The following is a 23090-nucleotide window of genomic DNA, read 5'->3' as shown; positions in this document are numbered from 1 at the left end:
CGTACACGCCTCCTTAAACGGCTTCTTAGTGAGTTGCTGCTGTCAATCACAACCAGGCCACGCCCAACCCTCTCCCCATTCGCAGCCCAGCAGTCCTCCAGGCAACACCCCCTTTGAGCGCCGATTTCAAATCTTAGTGTGGGGTGGAGCAAGAGTCTGACTTCCTGTTGAGTTACTCTTTAAATCCTCTTTAATCCTGCTCTTTACGTCTACAAAAAGCGACAGCTGTAGATTAATTTTATAATACTTTCAGGCATGATTATTGATATTGATTGCGAGAATGTGAGATGATGAGTTTGTTAGTTTGGAATATGGCAGTTCTCTGTCATTATTATTACATGTTTTTAAAATTAAATACTGCTAATGTTATATAAAAAACCATGGGAGTCTTTAAACAGGGTATTTTTTATTAATTGTGGACTTATTGCGAGGGTGGTCTGGAACATAACCCACCGGAGAGGGGTTTACTTGAAAGATTAGTTTTGATTGATATGGAAAACTACACAAACAATTTTTAGGGAACAAAAAATAATATTTCTGTGCAGTCCTGCTACCAAACAAACAAACAAACCAGTTGTCAAAACATTTCTGTTGCATTTAAATGCAGTGAGGGAGTAAACGGATCCATCCTGTGATTGATACATCACTCAATGCATCACAGACAAGCCAAATGACAAGAAGCTGCTTTACTTCACTCTGAGTCAACAATACCGTAATCGTCAGTTGGGGCTTTACAAATTTCCGACCTCCTCCGCAAAAGGAGGCAATCGCTGAAAAACACGAGGAAACACAAATCCAAACATTGTCGCATTATCACTTCAAACTGGTTCTTATCTTACGGCCTACACGTTTTCACATTCCTGATAGCAGAACGACAATGTGGACAGGCGACTTTTCCATTTGTCCTGTTGACTAAATTTCCAGTAGAAATAAAGGTGTCTCCATAAGACTGGGTGGAGGTCATCACAACGCAGCAAAAAGAAGTGACTAAAGAGTTAATTTCAACCATTTATCTTAAAATGCTGGATCGCATATTTGAAGTTTTAGAACAAAAAAAACAACACTTTTCTGGAATTGATTTGAAATGACATTTCAATTCTTGACACGCGTAAACGTCCGTGCGTGTGTCTCGGAGTGATTGTGCACGAAGGCGTGTCACGCTCAGATTACAGTCTGAGTTCAGAAGGTGTGGTTCCCGTAATCGAAACGGTGACGGCACAAGATCAAGGCGCTACGCTTCTGCTGAACCTTAGACAGCAGCTTGCAGTGTGACAGATTGGATCAAAGTTTATTTGCTATGTAATATCATCAGTGAAGGCAACAGAAACATGAAACGCATGCCATTTGCTTTCAATTATATTGAGCAGTTGGGTCACCCTTGCATCATGTAGCAGCAGGCAAGACACAGAAGTGAAAACAATGAGCTGTTCTTAAAGTTCTACTTTTAGAAAGATAGTAATGATCAATTTTGGTTGACACTGCCAGAGACATTAATTTAACCATGTGTTCATTATGTTGACAGTGATTTCCATGTTGTAGTCATTTGTTTTGACATTTTAACTACATGCATATCATTACACTTTATTTGTATCTGTATGAATAATAACAATAATAATACATCTAATTTTCTCAATGCTAGATAATAATTAAAAAATCACATTATGATTTAGTGCAGTTCTACACAACAGTGTATTACTATACTGTTTCCATGTGTTTTTGTTTTTATTTATTTTATTTTATTCTTAATTTCCTCTTTCATTTGCCAATTATGTTTACATTTTTAATCTGTATTGTTAATTTGCCAATTGTTCATATTCCTATAATTATTTTCACAAAAAGGATAAAATATTACAAAAACTAATCATACGATACAGTGCACAATAATATGGATACAATGTTTAATAATAATGATGATAATGATACTATCACTACTATGGCACATAATACAATAATATAATATAATATTTTTTAATTGACTTTCATATTTCATATGCTGCCATATTTATTGGAACAAACAGTCTGATTCGGTGCAGTTATACATTGCTGTGATCTATAACCACAATCAGTCAACTTTGTTTGATCAAATCAAAACAGACCATATAAATAAAGATGACTTGACTTGACAACTCCAGTATGGTTTATTACCTAGTGGTCGTTCATTTTACTGCCACTTACATCAAAGCCCAGACAGAAGTTGTGCTTTACGTACAAACAAGATGCGTCTGCTTTCAATTATCTCGGTCACGTTTCAAGCAGGGAGTAGTAAAAGTAAAAGCGTGCGAAATAGTGACTGAAGCGTCTCACGGAAGATCTGTTGCTTTAAACAGGATTCAACAGGACGGGCCGTTATAAGAAGTCTTATTGGGTTGTGGCGTCCTCTAGTGGTCCCTCAGGCACACTGACGGGGATGCAAATTCACTGTTGACGCTTCCGTGCATTTTTGTCAACACATCACAATCCACAAACTGCAACGTTTAACAATTTACGTAAAATGTTGGATTTTTATTTTACATGCAATAAATTAGTGCTTTGAAAAACGTAGTTGATTTCAATAACTCAACTGATAAAGAGAAAATCATATTTGAGATTCTAATAAAAATATTACTATTATATGTTTAATATAGATTCATGTCAATGTGAAACATTTCATGACCATTTAAAAATCATTTTGATGATTAATGCTAACAAAAACCCAAAATACTGAGGATTCAGAAACAAGAAATTAGGTAGGAATTTATCTATCTATCTATCTATCTATCTATCTATCTATCTATCTATCCATCCATCCATCCATCCATCCATCCATCCATCCATCCATCCGAGATTGGCCCCACCCACACCCACAAACAGGACAAAGACTATAGAAAATCGGTAAAAAGTAATACCATGACACTGAGAGGTGAAAAAGAAGAAGTGAACATGAGAAGTATATGTGACATGTTTTATTGGCATTGCTGTCATAGACATCTCAACAGACAACTGCGTCTTCCATCTGTAGAGAACTACAGTGACAAAGCAACTGAGAGTCTTTTACAACAGCATTTTCAAGATTTTGGGAGGCGTTTTGTTGTTAAACTACACACAATATTTACCGGGTTTCTTTTTAGAACTTCGGCAAGATCTTGTATCAAAAATGTATTTTTGTGGATTTGTTTTTCATTTAGGTATTTATAACATATCACCCCTCCCCTATATTCCTGTTTTAAAAAGCATTTTCTAAAAAAAAAAAAAAAAAAAAACTGTTACATATTCTATTAAAGCAGCTCAGCAGACAACAAGAAGCAGTGGATAAACAACATACTGAATTGCTGTCTTCAGTTGCAACATGAAAACTCAAATAACATTACAAGCTAACATTAGGCACTTACTTTATACAGTGTGTATTTAAAACGTAACAGGCTCCAGAAAGACGGCCCATGTCCGCTATTTCAGGACCTTTTCCCCCCTGATGGGGGAAGGCCGGGTGGATGTTTATGGTAGTAGACTGGTGGGGTGGGATTGGAGCCTGCATTCATCCCTGTGGGAACATAATACATACCCTCCAGGTAGCTCTGGTCCAGTGGTGGATGGTTTGGGGCCTCTGGTTTGGATCCCTGACCAGAACAATTCCTGTAGCTGCCACTGGGCCCATTTGGGTGCATTGTCGCTGCAGATAAGGCCTCAGGATATCGAGGCGGCTGGTGTTGAGGCTGGGGATGAGCAGTGGGAGGGGGAGCGGCATAGGGCATGTACTGTGGAGCTGGGCCATACATATTGGGGTTGTGGAGAGATGCGTAAGGGGCTGCTGATGGAGGATATAGGCCCGAATGAGACATGCCTTGCTGCGGGATGAGAACTTCCACATACTGGCCAGTTTCTGGGTCAAACAACATCTTCCTCAAGGGCTGCATAGGCACCTCAATATAAAAATACTTTCCCGTTTCAGGATCCAAAAGGACTCTTCGGGGTGTCGGCCCATAGCTGCTCTCTGAGTACAAACTGGAGGTGTCACCCCCATACTCTGAGCCATACTGGCCACACATATATTGGGGATCCATGGGAGCCAGGCCAGGGGAATGGCTGTGCCCAGGATCACTGTATGGAGCACCAGGCATGCTTGGTGGCTGCTGCTGCTGCTGGGGGGATCGATGGGGAGGAAGTCGTCGGGGGTCACTGGGCATGGGTCGGTCCACCGGCATGAGCGTGTGGTGGGGAGGCTGGTGAGGTGGCTGGTACATGGCGGGCGGTTGGCTTGGACCGAGAGGACTAGACTTTGGTGACAAGCTGGGCTGGAAGTTCATGGGCTGAGGATCAGCTCTGCATTGGTGGGGACGGACGACAGGCTGGGGGGCTTGGTATGGTATCGCATGACCTGGGGAGTGTGGAGGCGCAGGTGGGGTGAGGTTGTGTGGGCTGTGGTGATGATGGTGGTGATGGGGTGCAGGCGGGGGAAAAGCTGGCTGAGGAGGGTAGCCGGCTGTACAGGAGCAAGGAGGAGGGTAGGAGGGGTTTTGATAATGATTTGAACGCCGGTGAGTCAAATCTGGCATGAGGGGACTAAAGCTCTCTCTTTCATCGTAGCTTGGAGGGTCATCAGAGACATAATAATGCGCGTCAGTGGCCCTTTGGGTACGTTCACTGGACAAACCGTGGTATTGCGGCTGTGTGTATCTTGGGGCTTGTGTTGTGGGGACAGCAGCAGGTGGTTTGGGATTGTTTGAAGATGTCACAGCTACTTCATCCGTGTTTGGCTCCACGACAGCAGGCTGGCTAGTATGTCTGGCTCCTGTAGACGATAGTTTAGGCACCTGCTTTGCTACCGGATCACAGTTTGGACCCACAGTTGAGGTAATACTAGGCACATGAGCTGATGTTGCAGTTGTATGATGTGCGGATCTCACAGGCGCTGTCCATTGGTGCTGCTGTAGATCTTTGGAAGCATCTTTGCCTGATGATGATGCAGCCTGGTTTGTGACACTTGACATTGTTTTTGTTGTTATTTTGCTTGGTGGGGGTTTTAGGCTGGATACAGCAGAGACAGCTAGTTTTCTCGTTTGGTTAGATGTCGAAGAGGACTCACTGGGGATCTTTCTGTATATTGTGGGTGATGACACTACTATTGTTTGAGACCTCTCCTCACTCTGAGGTTTTACGTTTGGAATAGCTTCATTAGTCTTTGGTCCTAAATCCGCAGGTTTGAATTTGCAAGTTGGTTTTGGAGGTACAGCTGGCTTTTCAGAATTTTTAGCAATTGATTTAACTTCGATGGTTTGCGGCCGGTTTGTTGGGCTATTTGTTGTCATCTCTTGCTTTGGTGTCTCTTTAGAAAGGGACTTCACTTCAATTGGCTGAGGTCTGAATCGTCTTATCGCAGGTGACCTTGACAGGAAGGTTGGGTCCTGTCTTTTCACTGCTTCAAAATCTTGGTGTTCCTTGTGTTTGTTAAGAGTTAAAGGTTGGTCTGGTGGATTTCCTTGTGGGCTGGTTGTTTTTTGGCTGATGCGACCCCCCTCGTCCTCTATGGCCTTTGGAGGTTTATCTACATGGTCAGACAGCAACGAAGGGCTAGGCACACTGGATGAAGCAGAGAATGTTTTCTCTCCATGTGGCTCAGCTCCACCATCCGAAGGCGTCTGAAGTGGGATCTCCAAACAATTTACATGCTTATGCGCCTTTCCTCCAGTTTTATTCTGGTTATCACCTACCACTGCTCCAATATCAGCTTGGTAGCCTTTCTCCTTCAATAACATGGAAACTGAGTGGCTACTACTGCTTGGGGTAGTTCCAGTGGTTGTGATCTCAGGTGAAGATGAGGCCTGGAGAAGAGTAGGGACCTCTTCCTGAGCAAGTGGTTCACATGTCTTCGCCTGGCTGGATCCATCTCTTATCAACACAACAGCAGTGGACACTTCTCTTTCCTTACTGGGAAGTTTGGGGAGGCTTCCGAGCATGGGAGGTTTTCTGTCTTTTCCCACCAAAACAGGCTTGTCCTGATTGTCTGCTTTCAATGATTCTGCATCCATATTAAAATTACGTTGCCACGATTTGGTAGCTGCTCCACTTCCTAGTGGTTCCTGCACCACACATTGTGTGTCCGTTATAGAAAGGTTCTTGTCTTGCTCTCTATTTGTAGAGTCCGATGTTTTGCCACTATGGTTCTCAGAGTCTATATGGCTTTGTGTTTTATTCTTGTCGTCTTTCCAGCAAACTGCCTTGCATTGTATTTGCATTGGGTGTAGTTGAGTTAGAGACTTGCCTTCACTCTGTGGAGGTGAAGATAATGTAGACACATTTTCATCTTTTCCCTCCTCTCTTTTTGCCTCTCTCCTCTCCATACACTTATTTGTCCTTTCCTCACATAACTCTGCTGTCTGTTGCTCTATATTTTCTTCCACATCCTTTTGAATTCCACCCTTGTTTGTCTCATTCAAAAGTTCAATCCTTTCTTCAATGTTATCAGAGGTTGATGCACAACTGGTTGCTTTGAAAGAGAGATTATATGTATTCTTTACAAGTCTCCTAACGTCTCTAACTTTGTGGATAGGGGCCTTCACTTTATTATCCTCATTCTTATTAGCTTCCTCTGTTTTGAGATCCACATTGGTCTCTTGGACCTTTTCGTCCTGCTGTCTGAAATGCATATCTGGTGAAGATATTTCTCGATTGTTTTCTGCCTCGGGTGTAAGGCAGACATTGAGACAGGCTTTCTTTTTCTTGCCCCCTTGAAATACAGTCTCCTGTGTTTCCTGTGTCATGTGGCAGCCCTTGTCACCCTGTTGTTTATGGGCTTCTGTGTTTTCACATTCTTGATGTTGGCTTGTCATCCTGGCCTGTGTGCCGGTAGCAGAAAGAGCTTCCGTATTCCCAGCAATGGCATTCGCTGAGTCGCCTCCCTCTTTTCCCTGCCATGGTTTACTGTCATCTCTATGTTGTATTCCACTTCTTGACTGTGAACTATCCAATGGCTGTCTAAGTGTGGATCTTATTTCAGATGTTGGTGCAGTTGTATTGCCCTCTTGAGAAAGCCACTGTTGGTTGTCAGTGTGCAAAAGGGTAGAAATTCCGTTGCTGCTGTTTGTGCTTGGTCTGTTGCTGAATTTCTCTCCAAAGCTCTTTACTGGTCTGATGTCATCTCTTTGTTCTTCTTTCATAGCAAATACTTCACAGGGATGATTGTAGTCAGAGTACAGGGAGGAATTTAAATTGTCACATTCCTGTGGCTCCTCAATAGAGGTATTTTCCCCAGAAGCAGGGTACACTTCATCTCCATCTGGCTCATCAGATTGCATCTCAGCAGTTTGCATTTTCTTGGACAAAACACTCTTAATAAGGCAAGTTGCCATCTTTGTCTTCGAACATGTTTCATCCAAAGAAATAGATTTTTGAAGCTTGGATTTTCTTTCATTCTGCTCAGGATCCGGGCTGTGCTCAGGAGCATAGTCTTCTTGGCCTGCTGCTGTTGTACTGTATTGTCTCAACAATGCCTCTCTGGAATGCCTTTCAAGTGAGGGGCTGTTCTCCATCGCAGGAAGTCCAGGACTGTTATTTTCACTACTGTCATCCATGCTCTCCTTTCTCTTCAACTGAATCTGTCTCTTTGGCACTCCTCTTCTGACCTTCCTAGTATCTTCTCTTTCCACAGCCACATCTATGCACTCAAAGCTTCCCATCTCATAGCAGCGTGCTGGATCAATTCCATCGGAATGGTACAGAGACTGCTGCTGTAATGTGAGGTCATCATTCTCCAGCTTTGAAGCAGAACCCCTGAAATCAGCATAGGTCGGCCAGGCACCACTGATCCCCGCTGGGCTGTCCTGTGTAGAGTTCTGGGAAATGTTGGTAGATGATCGGTGGCTGGAGTTGTACATATCAAGGTAATCTACCTCAGGGCTGGACAGGCTACGAAAAGCCACGTCTGTGAGCCACTTCACCTCATTGTCTGCCTCATCCAACTCACTTCCCATGCTAGAGCTTGAACTCCGGCCAGGCCTGTTTGTGACCGATCGAGGACTGAACTTGTGCTGTGGTACAGGATTCTGAAGTCGTCTGGTCAGACCACCACTCTTGTCTCGCTGAGAATCTAGTTTAAGTCGACTATGCTGTTCCTGTGGCTGTCTGGTGGCAAGCAAACTCTCTGAATAGGAATGCAGTGTTGGCAGTCCCTGACAGCTCTCTATGCTTGTGGGGGCTGTACTGCGACTTGCAGGCCCTTTTCTATTCTTGGCATTGAATGACAGCTCAACCTGTTCCCCTCTGTAACTGGCATCCCTTTGCCACTCCTCCTTTTTGATCCCCCGCCCCTCCCTGTGTTTTTCTCTCTCCATCCCCTTTTCCCTTTGCCTTTCTCTCTTCTCCTCAAGCTCAATTTTCCTCTCCACTTCCAATTGCTTCCCAAGTCGGATACTGTGGGGCTGACTATTATTATCATCATCAGGAGGGACAACATAGGGGCTTTCCCTCTTTGACACAACCTTCTTCAAATAACCACTCTGGGCGGATGCTGCAAAGTCAGGGGGGCCTCTGTTCTGCCACTGTCGCCGTGGTTTCTCAGGTTCTATGATGTGTACAGGTGTAAATCTGATTAATGGAGGAGAGGGAGTTTTCCTCCTGTTTATATGGTGGGCCATGTTCTGTGCAGACCTCGCTCTTTCAGCAAGTTTTTGTCTTGAATGATCAGACGTAAAATTTGACTTAAATGTATTATGCGTGTGTTGATTCAGTCGTTTTTCTTCTCTCTGCAGAGATTTAGCCTTGTTAGAAATATGGTGAACCCTACCCTTATTAGTAAACACGGAATTGGGAGGAAATGACTTGTTTTTAATAGGGCTATTAATAATATTAATAGGACCAGTACCTTGATTTTCCTTAGACGAAGAAAACAAATCAGCAAAAGGTAATTCCTTTGGTGTAAATCTGTCCCTTGGGTGTTGTTGAATCAATGCTTGGTCAAACTTTTCCTCAGGAGAACTGCTTTTGGTTTCAGATATTTTATCTTCTTTGTCCGATTCTAATTCAGGTTGAATTTTTGGTGTTTCCAACTCTATGTGATTATTGGGAAAGGAGGAGGTAACTCCCTCAGATGTCTCCAATGGAGGAGTAGGATGTAAATAGTGGGTATTGTACTCAGAACACAGGATTGATGGTGAGCATTGATCTGATCTGCTCACTGGAGAAGGTGTAGCAGGTGATGGCTCTCTACTTTGGAGCTCAGGTGAAGAATTTAGGCTCTGGTATCTCAGCTCAGGTGAGGGACTGCAACACAATGACTGAGGTGAAGATGTGTGAGACCTTGACTGTGATATTTCAGCCTGTAGCTCGGAGCCTGAGAAGCCTGATCCAGGAGATAAGTCTCGTGGTGTGATCGGCCTACTAGGGGAGGGGCTCCTTCTCGTAGGTGATACACGTGTGATATCAGACTCAGGAGTGGGGAGATGACAGAGCTCGGGAGGCGGGGGAGTGTCCGCCACCTCTGGTATAACAACAGAATAAGATATCCCAGTGATGTGAGGAGAGCAAGTGAGACTCTTTGATGGGGAACACTCTAAAAGAGGAGAGCCTGGTATTGTTTGCTCTTCAGAGATGTAGTCTCTCCTTTTGACCTCAGGTGAGGATGCTGTAATTCTAATCTCAGGTGAAGGAGCTGTGCGTGTGCTCTCGATGGAAGAACAGGTGCTTCTAATGCCAGGTGACGGAGATAAACTATAACTGATCACAGGTGAAGAGTCCTTGGTGATTATTTCAGAAGATGTTGAATTGGGTCTTGAATGTCCAGGTGACGAAGTTCTTGATCCACTTTTGTGTCGTGTTGACGGTGCACTCTCCAGGTCAGGTGATGCAGACGTGTGCTTTAATTCAGGCACAACACCACTATTCACTGGATCTGGGCTGAATGATATAACAGGGGAGGAGGGTGTGTACCTTGTAGAAGCTGTTGAGATGCTGGTGCCACACTCAGTACTTTTAAAGTCAATTTCTGTTGTGTTGGGATCTTCAGTCAACTCTGAGCTAAGGGGAGAGTTTTCTATTTCTAGATCTGGCGTGGGGCCTCTGCTCAATAAATCAGACTGGGAAACCCTTCCATTCAGCTCATTTAAAGGAGATGATGCTGGAGTGTCAGGTAAGGAGGAATTATAATTCAGCTCAGAGGAGAGCAGTGTTTCTTCTGGCTGGGATTCTGTATAACCAGAGGAAGGCAAATGAGATGAAACGTCAGCCCTGGATTCTACTTTTGATGCTTGAGAAGAAAACCCAATGGATGTGGGGCTAGGTGATGCACTGGTGTTTTTATTAAGGTGCGTGCTCGTCTGCTCAGCTTCTGTTTCTCTAAACTGAGACTCTGTGTTGACAGATTCTAAGGAGGTTGAGATGGTGCAGTTCATGGGCTCAAAGGAAGGACTTGGAGTTAGAGATTTATTTGACAAGCTGGACCCGCTATTATTTCTTGTTCTTTTTAACACAGGAGTGAGTCTCACTAGTTCACTTCCTGGATGAAGTAAAGAAGGTGAACATCTCGTCTCGACAGAGGAATAACACAAAACTGAGACTGTTTCCTGTGAACAGAGGCTAGAGGAGCTGTTGTGTCCAGGAGAAGGGGTCCTCTTGCTAAAATCAGCGTTGTCAAATTCAGACAAAGAGCTTGCCGGTTTTAGCTGAGGCACGGGTGATTTACTTTTCAAGTCACAACCTGAGCTACTATCTTTACAAAGTTCTGCGCTCACTATGATTTGCTCAGGCTGTTCGTCCTCAGTGGACTCACCCCGCAGTGCAGGGCTGTAAATCCTCTCCGTTAGGTCGTCAAGACCCTCTTCTCCTTCAATGGAGCCCGGTGCTGTGTGGTATGAGCCAGAGGAGTCATTCAAATCATCCACCAAGGGTGATGTGACCGTTGTCCTCTCCACCTCGCTCTGGGAATGGACAAATTCTACGGCTGGATTGTTGGAGGCCGAGGGTGACTCACAATCATCCCCGAATATGTCACACAGGCACGTGGTCTCAGAGATGGCACTACGTTGACTTGGAGCAGTTATGATGTCAAATACTTCAACGTGGTTAGGGGTGCCGTCCCGATGGTACAAGGTAAATGGCGTGTGGGGTGCACTGCGCAGCAATGAGTAGCTGTCCTCTTGAAGAGTCCAGCTGTCCATCACTAGTCCACAAGCACCGAAGTCTCAACGTTGCTGTCCAGTCTGTCTACTAGTCTGCTCTTGGTCCTCTTCCTGGACTGGAAATGAGATAGGGTCACCAGGATGGTGTGTAAACTCACTCACTTTTTTATTACCACAGAGATATAGCATGAAGACTAGAGCATTGATAATAGTGAATATTATTGTTCTAATTGGTGGTCTTTTGAAATTAGTATATATACAGAGATATTGTAGTATTACAGGAACAGTAAGAAAAAGTAACCTAATCAAACACACAAAAGCTTGTAATATATTAACTGTGTTAAAGTTGTTAGAAAAGATTTACTTTTTTTTTCTTCTTATTGCTCATAACAAGAATGAAAGTTACAAAGTTAAAACATTATTATAATGAAATTACACAATAATTGGTACCGTACCTTTGGAAAGAAAGATAGGTATTTTCCAAAGGGCATCAAGTTCCTCCGTATAGCGATGACTGCCAGTGATCCAGGGCAGTGTCTCTTAAATCCACAGCTCACCTCAAGTCTCAGAGCTCAACAAGTGAGGACGAGCAGCTTTGTAAAAAGCCCAAATTTGACTGCGCTTCACTCAGTGCCGTGGCATGGATCAGGCTTCAATATAAAAAAGCAATGGGGGCATCTCTCTCCGGCACGTTGCATCCTCCAGTGCTCCCGTCTTCATTTCTGCCCCTCCCTTTTGAGTTGGCCTTGGTCAAAGTGCCTTGTGAGTCTACACCGGCTCCTCACTTTTCTTCTCTGAGCTGAGCTGTGCGGGTGGGCATTGGCTTTCTCGTGAACGCTGGGCCGGGTGGGTTTATAGTTAGCAGCAGGTGCTGATCCAGCCAGGACGGATGAGTGCGACTGGAATCTGACACTTAGGGCCAGCTCAGTCACAGGGCCTGTCTATATATAGGACCATACTATCGGAGACTGATAGCCATTGCTTTAGCTGCTTGCTCGGGCAAGATGGGAAAATAAATAATACAAAAACGCGTTGTATGGACCACATACTTCATTAGTGTTTTGAGCTTTCCCTTAAAGTTGACCTTGTAGATTAAATGTTAATATGTGTTGGTGTTTATTCAAGAGCTAGGTATGGGGATGACAGGTCAAAGGTGGCTGCAGACCATCCGACTTTGACAGGTCACACACAGGCAGCTTGTGCACGCTACCTTTGCGCAACATGAGAAAGGTATGCACACACTTGTCTCTTACTACCTGGATCTTAGCCAGAGCTCTGTATATTGCACTAAACCAATGCTACAGTTGGTGGTCATAGCACATGTTAATGTTGGCACAAGACCCATGATGAGCCACATGAGGTTGCCTGGTTATGTTTGACTCTTTCAGTTTGACTAAACCTGTCTCCCTCCTAATACCTCAAGAGATCATCTTTAAATCACAGTCATTTGGTCATTCAACACATGCTAATGGAAAATATTTGACTGCAGCCACAGCCAAAGTTGCTCACTCAGTGAATATTAACTCATTTGCACAATGATTTCACTCAGCATTGGGAGGTGCAGTTGTAAGATATTAAGCCCACTCTTCCATGTCCAGTCAGAAGATACGACAAGCGCACACATTTACTGTATAGTGTGACGATGGACATCGTTGTGACAACAGCTTAAAATCAGTTTCTTCCATCAAGTCTATTTACGAACAAGGACTTAAAAGCATCAGCATCTTTCTCCTCAAAGAAATCTCGGGAGGGAATTCATATTACAGAGGAGCGTCATATACAAAACTCAAGCACAAAAGCGAAACAAGTTCATTAAATGCAGCACCTCTCAAAAAGACATATTATGCAAATTTTTCACAGTTTAAAAGATTTGCCAGCCAGTGTCATAGTAAAAGGCCTCTGGGTTTGCTCTCCATGTTAATGATTTTCCATAACGATTAGAAAACAGAACAGGCAACACTAGCATAAAGAGATAGTGTGTACTATTTAGCGCCATCTAGTGATGAATTAATAATTCATTCACTTTAAAAGCTTGCTATTCTTTTAAATGATATAAAAAAATATGTTCTATCACATCAATGTATTTTTTTTTTTAATCGTAGATTGCGCCACACCTTACAGGAAGCTGATATGTTTCGCCGCTGCTATATATGGATACCCGAAGGAGAAGAACTTTGTGAACGTAATTAGCCTTTGGTGGTACTTGCAGCTAGTATTGGACCCAAAGGGTCAACCGTCACTTACCTTCCACAGCTGGGGCCTGCAGGTGGTCGTTGCTGAGTCTTGTGATCTGGGCTTTCGCCGCTTGTCTCCCTCTGCTTTGCTCTTGCTAGCTTTTGCTAGCTTTTCCCCCTCGCCGCTCTTGCTAGCCGCTCCAGCGAGTTTTTGCGAGCCATTCTTGCTTTGCCGCTCCTACTCGCTCGCTCATTCCAATTGGTAGTAATTGGTGGTAGCCTTCGAAGTGTTATCTCTCTGAGACACCATAGCACATTCCTAGAAAATCACAATGTCCCATCACTAGTGGTAAGCTATTTTAAAACAGCCCTGCGGGCTACTTGGGTGGTCCATAGGGGCTAGCACGTGTCAATGGACACCACATTGGTGACCCCTGTATCTAAATTGAAAACAAACTGCTTTTGGAACATTAACAGACAACTGGGGCAAAATACAAGTACTTCTGGGGAAAAAAAACAAAACAACCTTTTAACAGGCATTATTTTGTCTCCATGTCAGAAGGAAGATCCTCTATGATCACGTTTTCATAATAAGCATTTTATGTATTTGTAGTAAAATATTGAAAGTATTTTCAATACTTAAAAAAACAACCAACATGACAAATAAAAACTACTCCACTTGTATGGAGAACGCAGCAAGTTGTTGGACTTGAAAAGTGGCTGAAGTTGCAACTTGCAGACTTTTACTGTGAAGTGACGCGTCAACAAGTCATGATGCGACACAGGAACATCCGCATTCTGACTGCTAACAACTGCAGACAAGTGGCTAACGCTAATGTTTGCTAACTAATCAAGATTGGTAAGTGGATTTCGTTTAAGCCGTGTCTTTATAACTATTGGTGGTTGTGTAGAGGTTAGGTGCTGGGGAAACGACTAACAAACAATAATAACTACATCGCCATTTCCTCCCGAGATGATTTAGGCCTTGTCATGTCACTTAGCAACTGGCTAACAAATTAGCTGCTAACAGTGACTAGCTTTGATACGGTTTGTTTACGCTTGCCCTTTTTTTTAATAAGCGACGTTCCGAAGCGCACGTTTTTTTTTTAAATAGTGAAGGATGTGTATATTTTTCAGTGTGCCTCGTCACATTTGATGTACAAAATATCAATTGCATGTAGCTTACATTAACGACTGCTAGCATTGTGTAAAAACTGGATTTAGCCTACACGCAGACAGTTGCAAAACATTCACATCGCGCAACAAAATGATATCACAAAAGGATAATAACGTTTTAAGTCTCACCAATTTCCAAGTGTTGCAATTTCATACATTGCCTGACGATGAAATGAGATTTCTCTCGGTTTCGCCGTAGGTAAACACAAGGCCTTCAAGACCTAACACCGATCAGGCCTGACCGTAGACTGACCGCAGTTAAGATTGCCCTTTTCTCGTTCGCCCTGATCAAAACTCCAGTTATGCTAGTAGTGACAAACATCATATATTTGTTCTTTCGTAACCTGGACTGGCTACTGTGCTGCGGGTAAGACTACGTGACTTTCAATCAATGTCAACATTTGATGCAAGTCTCGACTTGGAGCAAAAATACAATTGGGACTTCGTTCATGTCAATTGAACACATTTAACTGATATTTATTACTATTTAAGGGTAATATGTAATGAATGAATATATACGTGAATTTAAGGGTGAAAATGTTATCTCAGGACAAAATTTACATTATAATCAATGTGAAACACAATTTTATTTTCTATTCTTAGGAGGGTTAAATCGTGTTTTGGCGATTTTTATGGCAACGTGACGTCATACAAACCCACATTTTATGTGCGTTCATACGAGGGCTGAATCATTTTGAAAAATAATTTCACTATTTTCGTTATCTGTAACTTTTTTTTACTCAATATAGTGATGGCAATTTAATATCTGATATGTATATGTATATATATGTGTGTATATATGTATATATATATATATATATATGTATGTATATGTATATATATATATATATATATATATATATATATGTATGTATATGTATATATGTATATATATATATATATATATATATATATATATATATGTATGTATATGTATATATGTATATATATATATATATATATATATATGTATGTATATATGTATATGTATATATATATATGTATGTATATATATATATATTTTTTTTTACAAGGTCCTCTTCTATTTTTGAAAAAAACTGACAACACACTAAATAATATCAAGTCTTTAGGTCAGGGCTGCAACTAATGATTATTTGAATAATTGATTAACCTGTCAATTATGTTGTTCATAATGATGAATCTGGTTAAAGAAAACATTGTTTTATTTCCATCCCTTTATTAAAAAATGGGACATTGTTTCAAAATTACAGTGCAGAAAAATGTACAATGACATTGATTAGGATTAGTTACTTGCTTGAAATTGACAACAAGTGTGATAATTATTTTCCGAAAATTAAAGCAGATCTTTGTAAATAACATATAGAAAGATAAACAGTCTGCTTTCATGGAGGACTACAGAAAGCTGAATATTTACTGTTGAGAATCTAAAATTCTGAGAATTTGGACAATTTTAAATTAAACAAGGTCTGAAAATGATTCATTGACAATCAAAATCATTTTTGATTAATTTAATAATTTATTTGTTGTCGTTTAATTATTGTACCTTTATTTAAGGTCATTTAGGTTAGGCTTACGCTGAAATAAAGGCAAATTAAATGAAGCATTAATGAATATAAAAATAAAGTTTGTCTACTTGAACGAATGCTCACCCATGTGCCATAGCTTCCACTATCGATGGATGGCGGTCTATTCGACCATATATGGACATAGGTGGATTTAAAACGTACGCACTTATAATATCACGGTGAAATGAATTTAAATGGATTTTCGCCATCGTTTTCCTTCCTAGGTGGTGTTTTGTGAGTGTGTGTGCGTGTGTGTATGTGTGTGTGTCCCGTGTGAACCATGGAACAGTGTGCGTGCGTGGAGCGGGAGCTGGAGAAAGTGCTCCATCGCTTCGTCATGTACGGCCACCAATCTGAGGAGAGGTTGGACGAGCTCCTGCGCAGCGTCTGTGAGATACGAGGACAGCTGGTTGCATTCGGTAAGGAAAACGCAGCATCCATTGAACATGTCAGTGGTTTGACTTTTTATATTTTTCAGGCGTCCAAGATGGAGATCTATCAGTCCTGTCTCAGACCATGGCTCAGTGTTGTAAGAATATCAAAGAGACTGTCCAGATGCTCGCCTCTCGACATAAGGACATTCACGGCAGCGTGTCTAAAGTTGGCAAAGCCATCGACAGGGTAAAGAACCGCGATGAGTTACGCTTATAAAAAAAAATAAAAAACGGATTTGACATTTGTTATGTCTTTGCAGAATTTTGATGCAGAGATTAGTGCTGTGGTCGCAGAGACTGTGTGGGACACTCCGGAGAGACAAAAACACCTGAGTGAAACTATAGTAGAGCACCTGTACAGACAAGGCATGCTCAGTGTTGCAGAAGATCTTTGTCAGGTAAAGAATCCAATCTCCATATTTCTTATTGTATAATCTTGTGTTCTACATGAGCGGCCGTTTCATATTTGCGTTGTTTTGTAGGAGTCGGGTGTAGTTATAGATATGAGCATGAAGCAGCCTTTCCTGGAGCTCAACAGGATCCTTGAAGCGCTCAGGATGCAGAACCTGAGGCCAGCACTTGAGTATGTTTTTTTTTCTTTCTTTTTTTGCACATTTTGTCATCTGGTCATGTTTTGGAGCTGCCTGATTTTTCTATTGATTATTTCTATATAACTTAAGCCATGTACGCACAGACAAAAGGCAATCCAAGAAACGAATGCCAATCACCTCTAAATTTGTATATTTTAGAAACAGGATAAATCTTCCTCCAAAGTTCCTAAAAAATAATTATCATGCATGCAAGGCTTGAAAAAAAAAATCCTTGCTGAGCAGTTGACAGTTGTCTCGCTGTTTGATTCTCAGTTGTGCTATTCAATGTGTATAATTAATGAGGCACAAAATACAAAATTTGTTTTACAGTAATTTCTGGACTATAAGCCGCTACTTTTTCCACTTGCATTCGACCCTGCAGCTAATACAAAGGTGCGTCTTATCCATGAGATGACCAGGGGCCGCACTATAAAGGAAGCAGGCAGAGCAAAACAAACCAAGTGAGCTCAAATACAGTAGAAGAGACAGAACGAGAGCGAGACAATTTGCACCCTCATTATGGAAAAGAAAGCGGGAACCCGGTGCGGTAACATTAAAACACCTGAGGCTTACAGTCGGGTGTAACAAACTGGAGTATTCCACAAAATTTAGCTAGCGAGGCTTGTAATCAGGTGCGCCTTATAGTCCAGAAATGACTGTAATTTTGCTTGACTTTCAGGTGGGCAGTGACAAATCGCCAGCGTCTCCTGGACCTCAACAGCTGTTTAGAGTTTAAATTGCACCGCTTGTACTTCATCAGCCTGCTCAGCGGGGGCATTGGCAACCAGATGGAGGCGCTACAGTACGCTAGGCACTTCCAGCCTTTTGCCTCGCAGCACCAGAGAGGTAAGAAGTGCACTGAACGATGGTGAATTTTGGTCATGTTTCGTTGTCGTTAGTTTTGACTTAGTTTTTACTCTTGTTTAAAGTAGTTTTAATTAGTTTTAGAGGGTTTGTTTTTATTGTTTTTTTTTTGACTATGCTTTAAAGGTTTCTGTTTGGTTTGTATTAGTTTTACTTTTTTATAACCTTTCTGTCATGCGTCATTAAATTTGTTTAAAATAACCCAAAATATAACATGGAGTCCTCTAGTTACGTCGTACGCAACCTACGTCGTTTCGACTTTACGGCACCCGAGACTCGTTCGTAGCACCGTCTTTTTCCCTAATTTCCCACAGTAAAAACGCCATTTTAAAGTTATTTTAATTTGTGCTGTTGTTATCTCCAGCAACAGACGTTTAGCAGGTCGGCTCGCCATCGGGCGCGTCACATTTCCGTGTTTATAGCTCCGCTCTGCCGTCCGTCAGCAAAGAATGTCCGTGCGGAAACACAAAATATTGGTTCCCACTCACACACAAATCTTTTTCTTTTTTTTTAATTACTGTACAAAGTATTTTGATGTAAATATCGACTTTAACAGGGATATGCGACTTAAGTCGAAATTCGGGTTACACTCCTCCGTAACTTGAGGACTCCCTGTATGAAATAATTGGCAGACCAAAACCCAAGGACATTTTCACTATAATTGTTTTCCATGCATCCATCCATGTTCTGAACCTGTTCAATTTGTTATATATTATTGTATTATATTATAAGCAGTCTCGTTTTTAATTTATTTTGCTCGTTTTTATTTTTTGGCAATTCACATATCAGCGGGAAATAGTGACTGATATGGCTTTTTTTTTTAGGTTGATGCCATTTACAGTATTTGGCAGAATAAAATTCCAATAACTGATAAATCGGGTGATTAGTTAAAAAAATCTATAGTGAGTAATGTAACTTTTTTTTTTTGTCTTTTTGTAGTGGATTTTCACATGTGGTGGGTCTGGAACGTATTACAGTTGGAATAGCGAATAGAAAACACTTAAACACTGAAGGTTGTAGTTGGGTTTCAGCTCTTCTATGTGTTGTCTGTGCAGATATTCAGATCCTAATGGGCAGCTTGGTGTACCTGCGTCACGGCATCGACAACTCTCCCTACCGTAGTTTGCTGGAAACCAATCAGTGGGCGGAGATCTGTAATATTTTCACCAGAGACGCCTGCGCTTTACTGGGCCTCTCTGTAGAGTCTCCTCTTAGTGTTAGGTGAGTCCTCGTCCTGTTTGATGGGAGCTGCGTAAAACGTTGGTGTGACGTGACAAAAACCCCGCAATGCTTTTAATCCCCCAGCTTCGCCTCAGGCTGCATGGCTTTGCCCGTGCTGATGAACATCAAGCAGGTGATCGAGCAGAGGCAATGCAGCGGCGTCTGGACGCACAAAGACGAGCTGCCCGTGAGTTTTATTCTCCTTCCCCAAGTCTCGCTTTCCTTATTCCTTTTCAACCTTCTGCTAATGTGGCTTGTACAGATTGAAATAGACCTCGGCAAGAAGTGCTGGTACCACTCGGTGTTCGCCTGCCCCATCCTCAGACAGCAAACCTCGGAGAGCAACCCGCCCATGAAGCTCATCTGCGGTCACGTCATCTCCAGAGATGCACTCAACAAACTGACCAACGCCGGGAAGTAAGTCAACACGCGTTTGATGTATTTTGTGTGGCACAGGAACCAAGACATTTGGATCTTGTACACCTATGTAAATACCTACTGCATATGCCTGAATTATTTATTATTGAATTTTTCTTTCAATGTAAAAAAAATATATATATTCATAGATTTTATTCAAAATAGAAAATACGATTAAAACGCTCACTGTTCATTATATTATCTTGAAGTCGTTCGGTTTCTTATTTTTCTTATTTTATTTTATGACTGGGTCTCAGTTCACCAAATATCTGAAAAATATTTAACATTGGTTTTATTTTTCTTCACAAGAACTGTTTGGAAAAGAAAAAAAAAAGTTACCCACCCTTGGTGTAGATGACTACGACTCTTACTGTTTTTCTTCTTTAAACTGTATTCCATACAAAAGTGGGGTCTTTAGAAAGGCATTCACACAAGTGACCCTTGTACCCTTGCATGTAAACAAAAATGTATAATAGTGCGGTAAAAGGTATAAACATATAAGCTATAGAGGCACGGTAAAAGCTATAAACATATACACTATAAAGGTATGGTAAAAGGTATAAGCGAGTACACTATAAAGGCACGGTAAAAAATATAAACGCATATGGTATAACGGTGCGGTAAAAGGTATAAACGCATACGGTCTTAACGGTGCAGTGAAAGGTATGAACGCAAACGATATAAAGGTGCGGTAAAAGGTATGAACACATACGGTCTAACGGTGCAGTGAAGGGTATGAACGCAAACGGTATAAAGGTGCGGTAAAAGGTATGAACGCATACGGTCTAACGGTGCAGTGAAAGGTATGAACGCAAACGGTATAAAGGTGCGGTAAAAGGTATGAACGCATACGGTCTAACGGTGCAGTGAAGGGTATAAACGTATATGCTATAAAAGTATGGTAAAAGGTATAAACGCATACACTATAAAGGTACGGTAAAAGTATAAACTCATACGGTATAAAGGTGCGGTAAAAGGTATGAACCCATACGGTCTAACAGTGCAGTGAAAGGTATGAACGCAAACGGTCTAACGGTGCAGTGAAAGGGTATAGACGTATATGCTATAAAGGTACGGTAAAAGTATAAACGCATACGGTATAAAGGTGCGGTAAAAGGTATCAATGCATACCGTCTAACGGTGCAGTGAAAGGTATGAACGCATATGGTATAAAGGTGCGGTAAAGGGTATGAACGCATACGGTCTAAGGGTGCAGTGAAAGGTATAAACGTATATGCTATAAAGGTATGGTGAAATGTATAAATGTGTACGCTGGAACGGTAAATGGTATAAATGTATACGCTGTGAAGGTATGGTAAAAGATAAAAACTTATATAGTGTTAATGTTTTCTGCCTTTTTGCACCAGTGATCTTGTACCTTTTAACCGTAGCAAGTGCTTTGATAAGTCTGAAAGGAAATCAGGGTCTGGAGCATGTATGACATTTTTTAAATCTCAAGTGAGTTATTTATAAAAAAAAAAAAAAAAAATGCTACTCTTAACGGGGTTGTGTTGACTTTTTCCATCCATTTTGTCCTTCTCACACGCTTGTTGTGTCTTTTTGTTGCCAGGTTGAAATGCCCGTACTGCCCCATGGAGCAGAATCCCTCACACGCCAAGCAGATCTACTTTTGATAGCGCACACTCCTCCAACGTGGGAACGAGGACGAAGTTCCCCCGGAGCGCCTTGCGTTTTCAGGACCATTTGCCGCGGCTCGCTTCCTCTGTCCCAGGCCTCACCACCCGTTCTTGTAAGCTGTAAAGTTTGATCTGGGTGCTCATGGGACACTTTTGGGCCCCCCCCCCCCCTCCCCACCCTGCGGAGTCCAGGGGCCCACTGCAGTGGAACGAGGAGTTATGACAATGTCCTCCCAAAGGAGCGTCACTGACTTGTTTGCAAATGAAATATTATGATAATTATTATTATTTATAGTGTTTGTTCTTTGGGCTTGTTTGAGTTGGCTTCTGGAAAAAATGCTTCAGTTTGTTCTTCTTTTTTTTTTTTTTTTATGCCAACGCATCTATCATGAGAAGACATTTTTGAACAAATGTGCAGTAGAACTCAAGTTGCGAGCACCACTTTGATCACATCCACTTAGTGATGGACAGCTTTTTTTTTTTTTTTCTCCGTGTGACAAACTGCACCAGCAAGATTACCCCCCCCCCCCCCCACCCCGGTAGAAGCCATTTGTCTTGTTCCATGTATGTATTTAACTAACCCCAATGAAATATACGCTACTGTGAACTGTGCTCTCTTTGCGTTCTCCATCGCAACAGCCCGATGTAAAATAGCCGAGCGAACATGCGTAATCGACACTAGTGCAGCACGACTAACAGCCCGCCAACACGCCGCGACGCTGGCACACGCCCATGTGACTTGGAGGTGTGAGGTGGCGCGACAGTAGCCGCACGGCTGCCCGGAGCCTCGTGATTTAGCTTTGCTCATCGTGGGGTGGGTGGGGGGGGGGATATCCGCTGATTATTGTGGCCGCTATATTCCTAATATATATTCATCTGCTGCAAAGGTTTGGTTTTCTTTTCAGAATCACAATAGAAGCATCATTTAAAAAAAAAAAAAAAAAAAAAAGATTTCCTCAGGGCGTATGCTCATAGCACACAGGTAGTGGTAATGAAATGAACAGAAGAAGAATATACAGATCATTGGGGCCTCTGGATGCATGTTCCCAGTATCCTCCTGGAAATAGTGATGTCACCTCACATCAGTGAGGCTCATTAGCTCTGCAAGCACTGCACCAGCATAGCTCACATAAAACATATAATATATATAAATATATACAGTGTTACGTACATAATCCTGATCTGGATTTTATTTAAAATGGAGCAAAGCAGATTTTTATTTTCCTTGTGTGTGTGTGAGCGTTTTGAGATTCCGAGGATTTTCTTTTTTTTTTTGGTTGAGAATCGTTCATGGCTTCTATCAAAGTCTGTCTGCATTTCCTGCTTTCATGTATGTGATGCGAGTTGTAAATAGTTTACCCGACATGTTTCATATACTGGCATCAGAAATAAAACTTTATACTCCGGGTCAGTTGACAAGGCTTGTAATTATAGTGACACCACATTACTTCACCTTCATGATGAGAAAACACGTAAATGCTTGGAACCCTTAGAATGTTTGAGAAAAGCGTTTGATAATTCCCTATGACATTAGTAAATTGCAAGGAATACAGAACGATGTTTTTTTTGTTTTGTTTTTAAACCGCCACCTTGACAATTAACATGCCTGTTTAGTTTTTTTTAATATGAGAAACTTAGCAGATTTGTTACATAACTTTATTATTATGAAATAATGTGGAACATTTGCGTTCTATTGCATTTTCTTTTATGGCTAAATTGTATTAATAAATTACTGCGGAACTCAGCAGGCTTGCTCCATTGTATATTGTTATTGCATTTTATTATTAAACTGATCCCACTTGACAGCCTTCTTCAAACAGATAACATTTAGTTGTTGTGGAAATTCATGGCCTTCTTTCATAAATACTATTCATTTATTTTTTTAAGAACTTTATGGTATTCTGCTGCCTTGACTGTTCATTTTAATTAAAAAATAAAATAAAATA

At 41.6% G+C, this 23090-nt stretch overlaps 2 protein-coding genes across 5 annotated transcripts; one reads left to right on the top strand and one right to left on the bottom strand.

Moving 5' to 3' along the window:
* Positions 1–2927: 2927 nt before the first annotated feature.
* Positions 2928–14704, bottom strand: LOC144059274 (uncharacterized). Of its 3 annotated transcripts, none has more exons than XM_077578242.1 (3): positions 14564–14704; positions 11540–13577; positions 2928–11195 (listed from the first exon to the last, which is right to left on the bottom strand). In XM_077578242.1, exon 3 carries the CDS (start codon positions 11121–11123, stop codon positions 3429–3431), a length of 7695 nt encoding a protein of 2564 aa, XP_077434368.1. In that variant the 5' UTR covers positions 11124–11195; positions 11540–13577; positions 14564–14704; the 3' UTR covers positions 2928–3428. The 3 variants fall into 3 exon arrangements, with proteins under 3 accessions (XP_077434368.1, XP_077434369.1, XP_077434367.1); XM_077578243.1 differs by having other exon boundaries at positions 2928–11200; positions 13329–13577; XM_077578241.1 differs by having other exon boundaries at positions 2928–13577.
* On the top strand, positions 14014–22907 carry rmnd5b (required for meiotic nuclear division 5 homolog B). Of its 2 annotated transcripts, none has more exons than XM_077578251.1 (10): positions 14014–14117; positions 16206–16400; positions 16460–16602; positions 16676–16813; positions 16898–16998; positions 17685–17851; positions 18925–19090; positions 19175–19277; positions 19353–19507; positions 21078–22907. In XM_077578251.1, exons 2-10 carry the CDS (start codon positions 16262–16264, stop codon positions 21139–21141), a joined length of 1176 nt encoding a protein of 391 aa, XP_077434377.1. In that variant the 5' UTR covers positions 14014–14117; positions 16206–16261; the 3' UTR covers positions 21142–22907. The 2 variants fall into 2 exon arrangements, with proteins under 2 accessions (XP_077434377.1, XP_077434378.1); XM_077578252.1 differs by lacking the exon at positions 14014–14117 and adding an exon at positions 14674–14801.
* Positions 22908–23090: the final 183 nt, after the last annotated feature.

The sequence above is a fragment of the Vanacampus margaritifer genome, chromosome 10 (assembly GCF_051991255.1).
Source record: "Vanacampus margaritifer isolate UIUO_Vmar chromosome 10, RoL_Vmar_1.0, whole genome shotgun sequence".
In the NCBI taxonomy this organism is placed as follows: domain Eukaryota; kingdom Metazoa; phylum Chordata; class Actinopteri; order Syngnathiformes; family Syngnathidae; genus Vanacampus; species Vanacampus margaritifer.
Note: the sequence above shows the minus strand (reverse complement) of the source record. Positions and strands in the feature narration are given on the sequence as shown.

Excerpts from the sequence above, each read along its gene's own strand:
- LOC144059274 (XM_077578241.1), bottom strand. The coding sequence starts at position 11,123 with ATGGACAGCTGGACTCTTCAAGAGGACAGCTACTCATTGCTGCGCAGT.
- rmnd5b (XM_077578251.1), top strand. The coding sequence starts at position 16,262 with ATGGAACAGTGTGCGTGCGTGGAGCGGGAGCTGGAGAAAGTGCTCCAT. Across the intron at positions 16,814-16,897 it reads TTGCAGAAGATCTTTGTCAG|GAGTCGGGTGTAGTTATAGA; the intron begins GTAAAGAATCCA and ends GTTGTTTTGTAG. Across the intron at positions 19,091-19,174 it reads GAGTCTCCTCTTAGTGTTAG|CTTCGCCTCAGGCTGCATGG; the intron begins GTGAGTCCTCGT and ends TTAATCCCCCAG.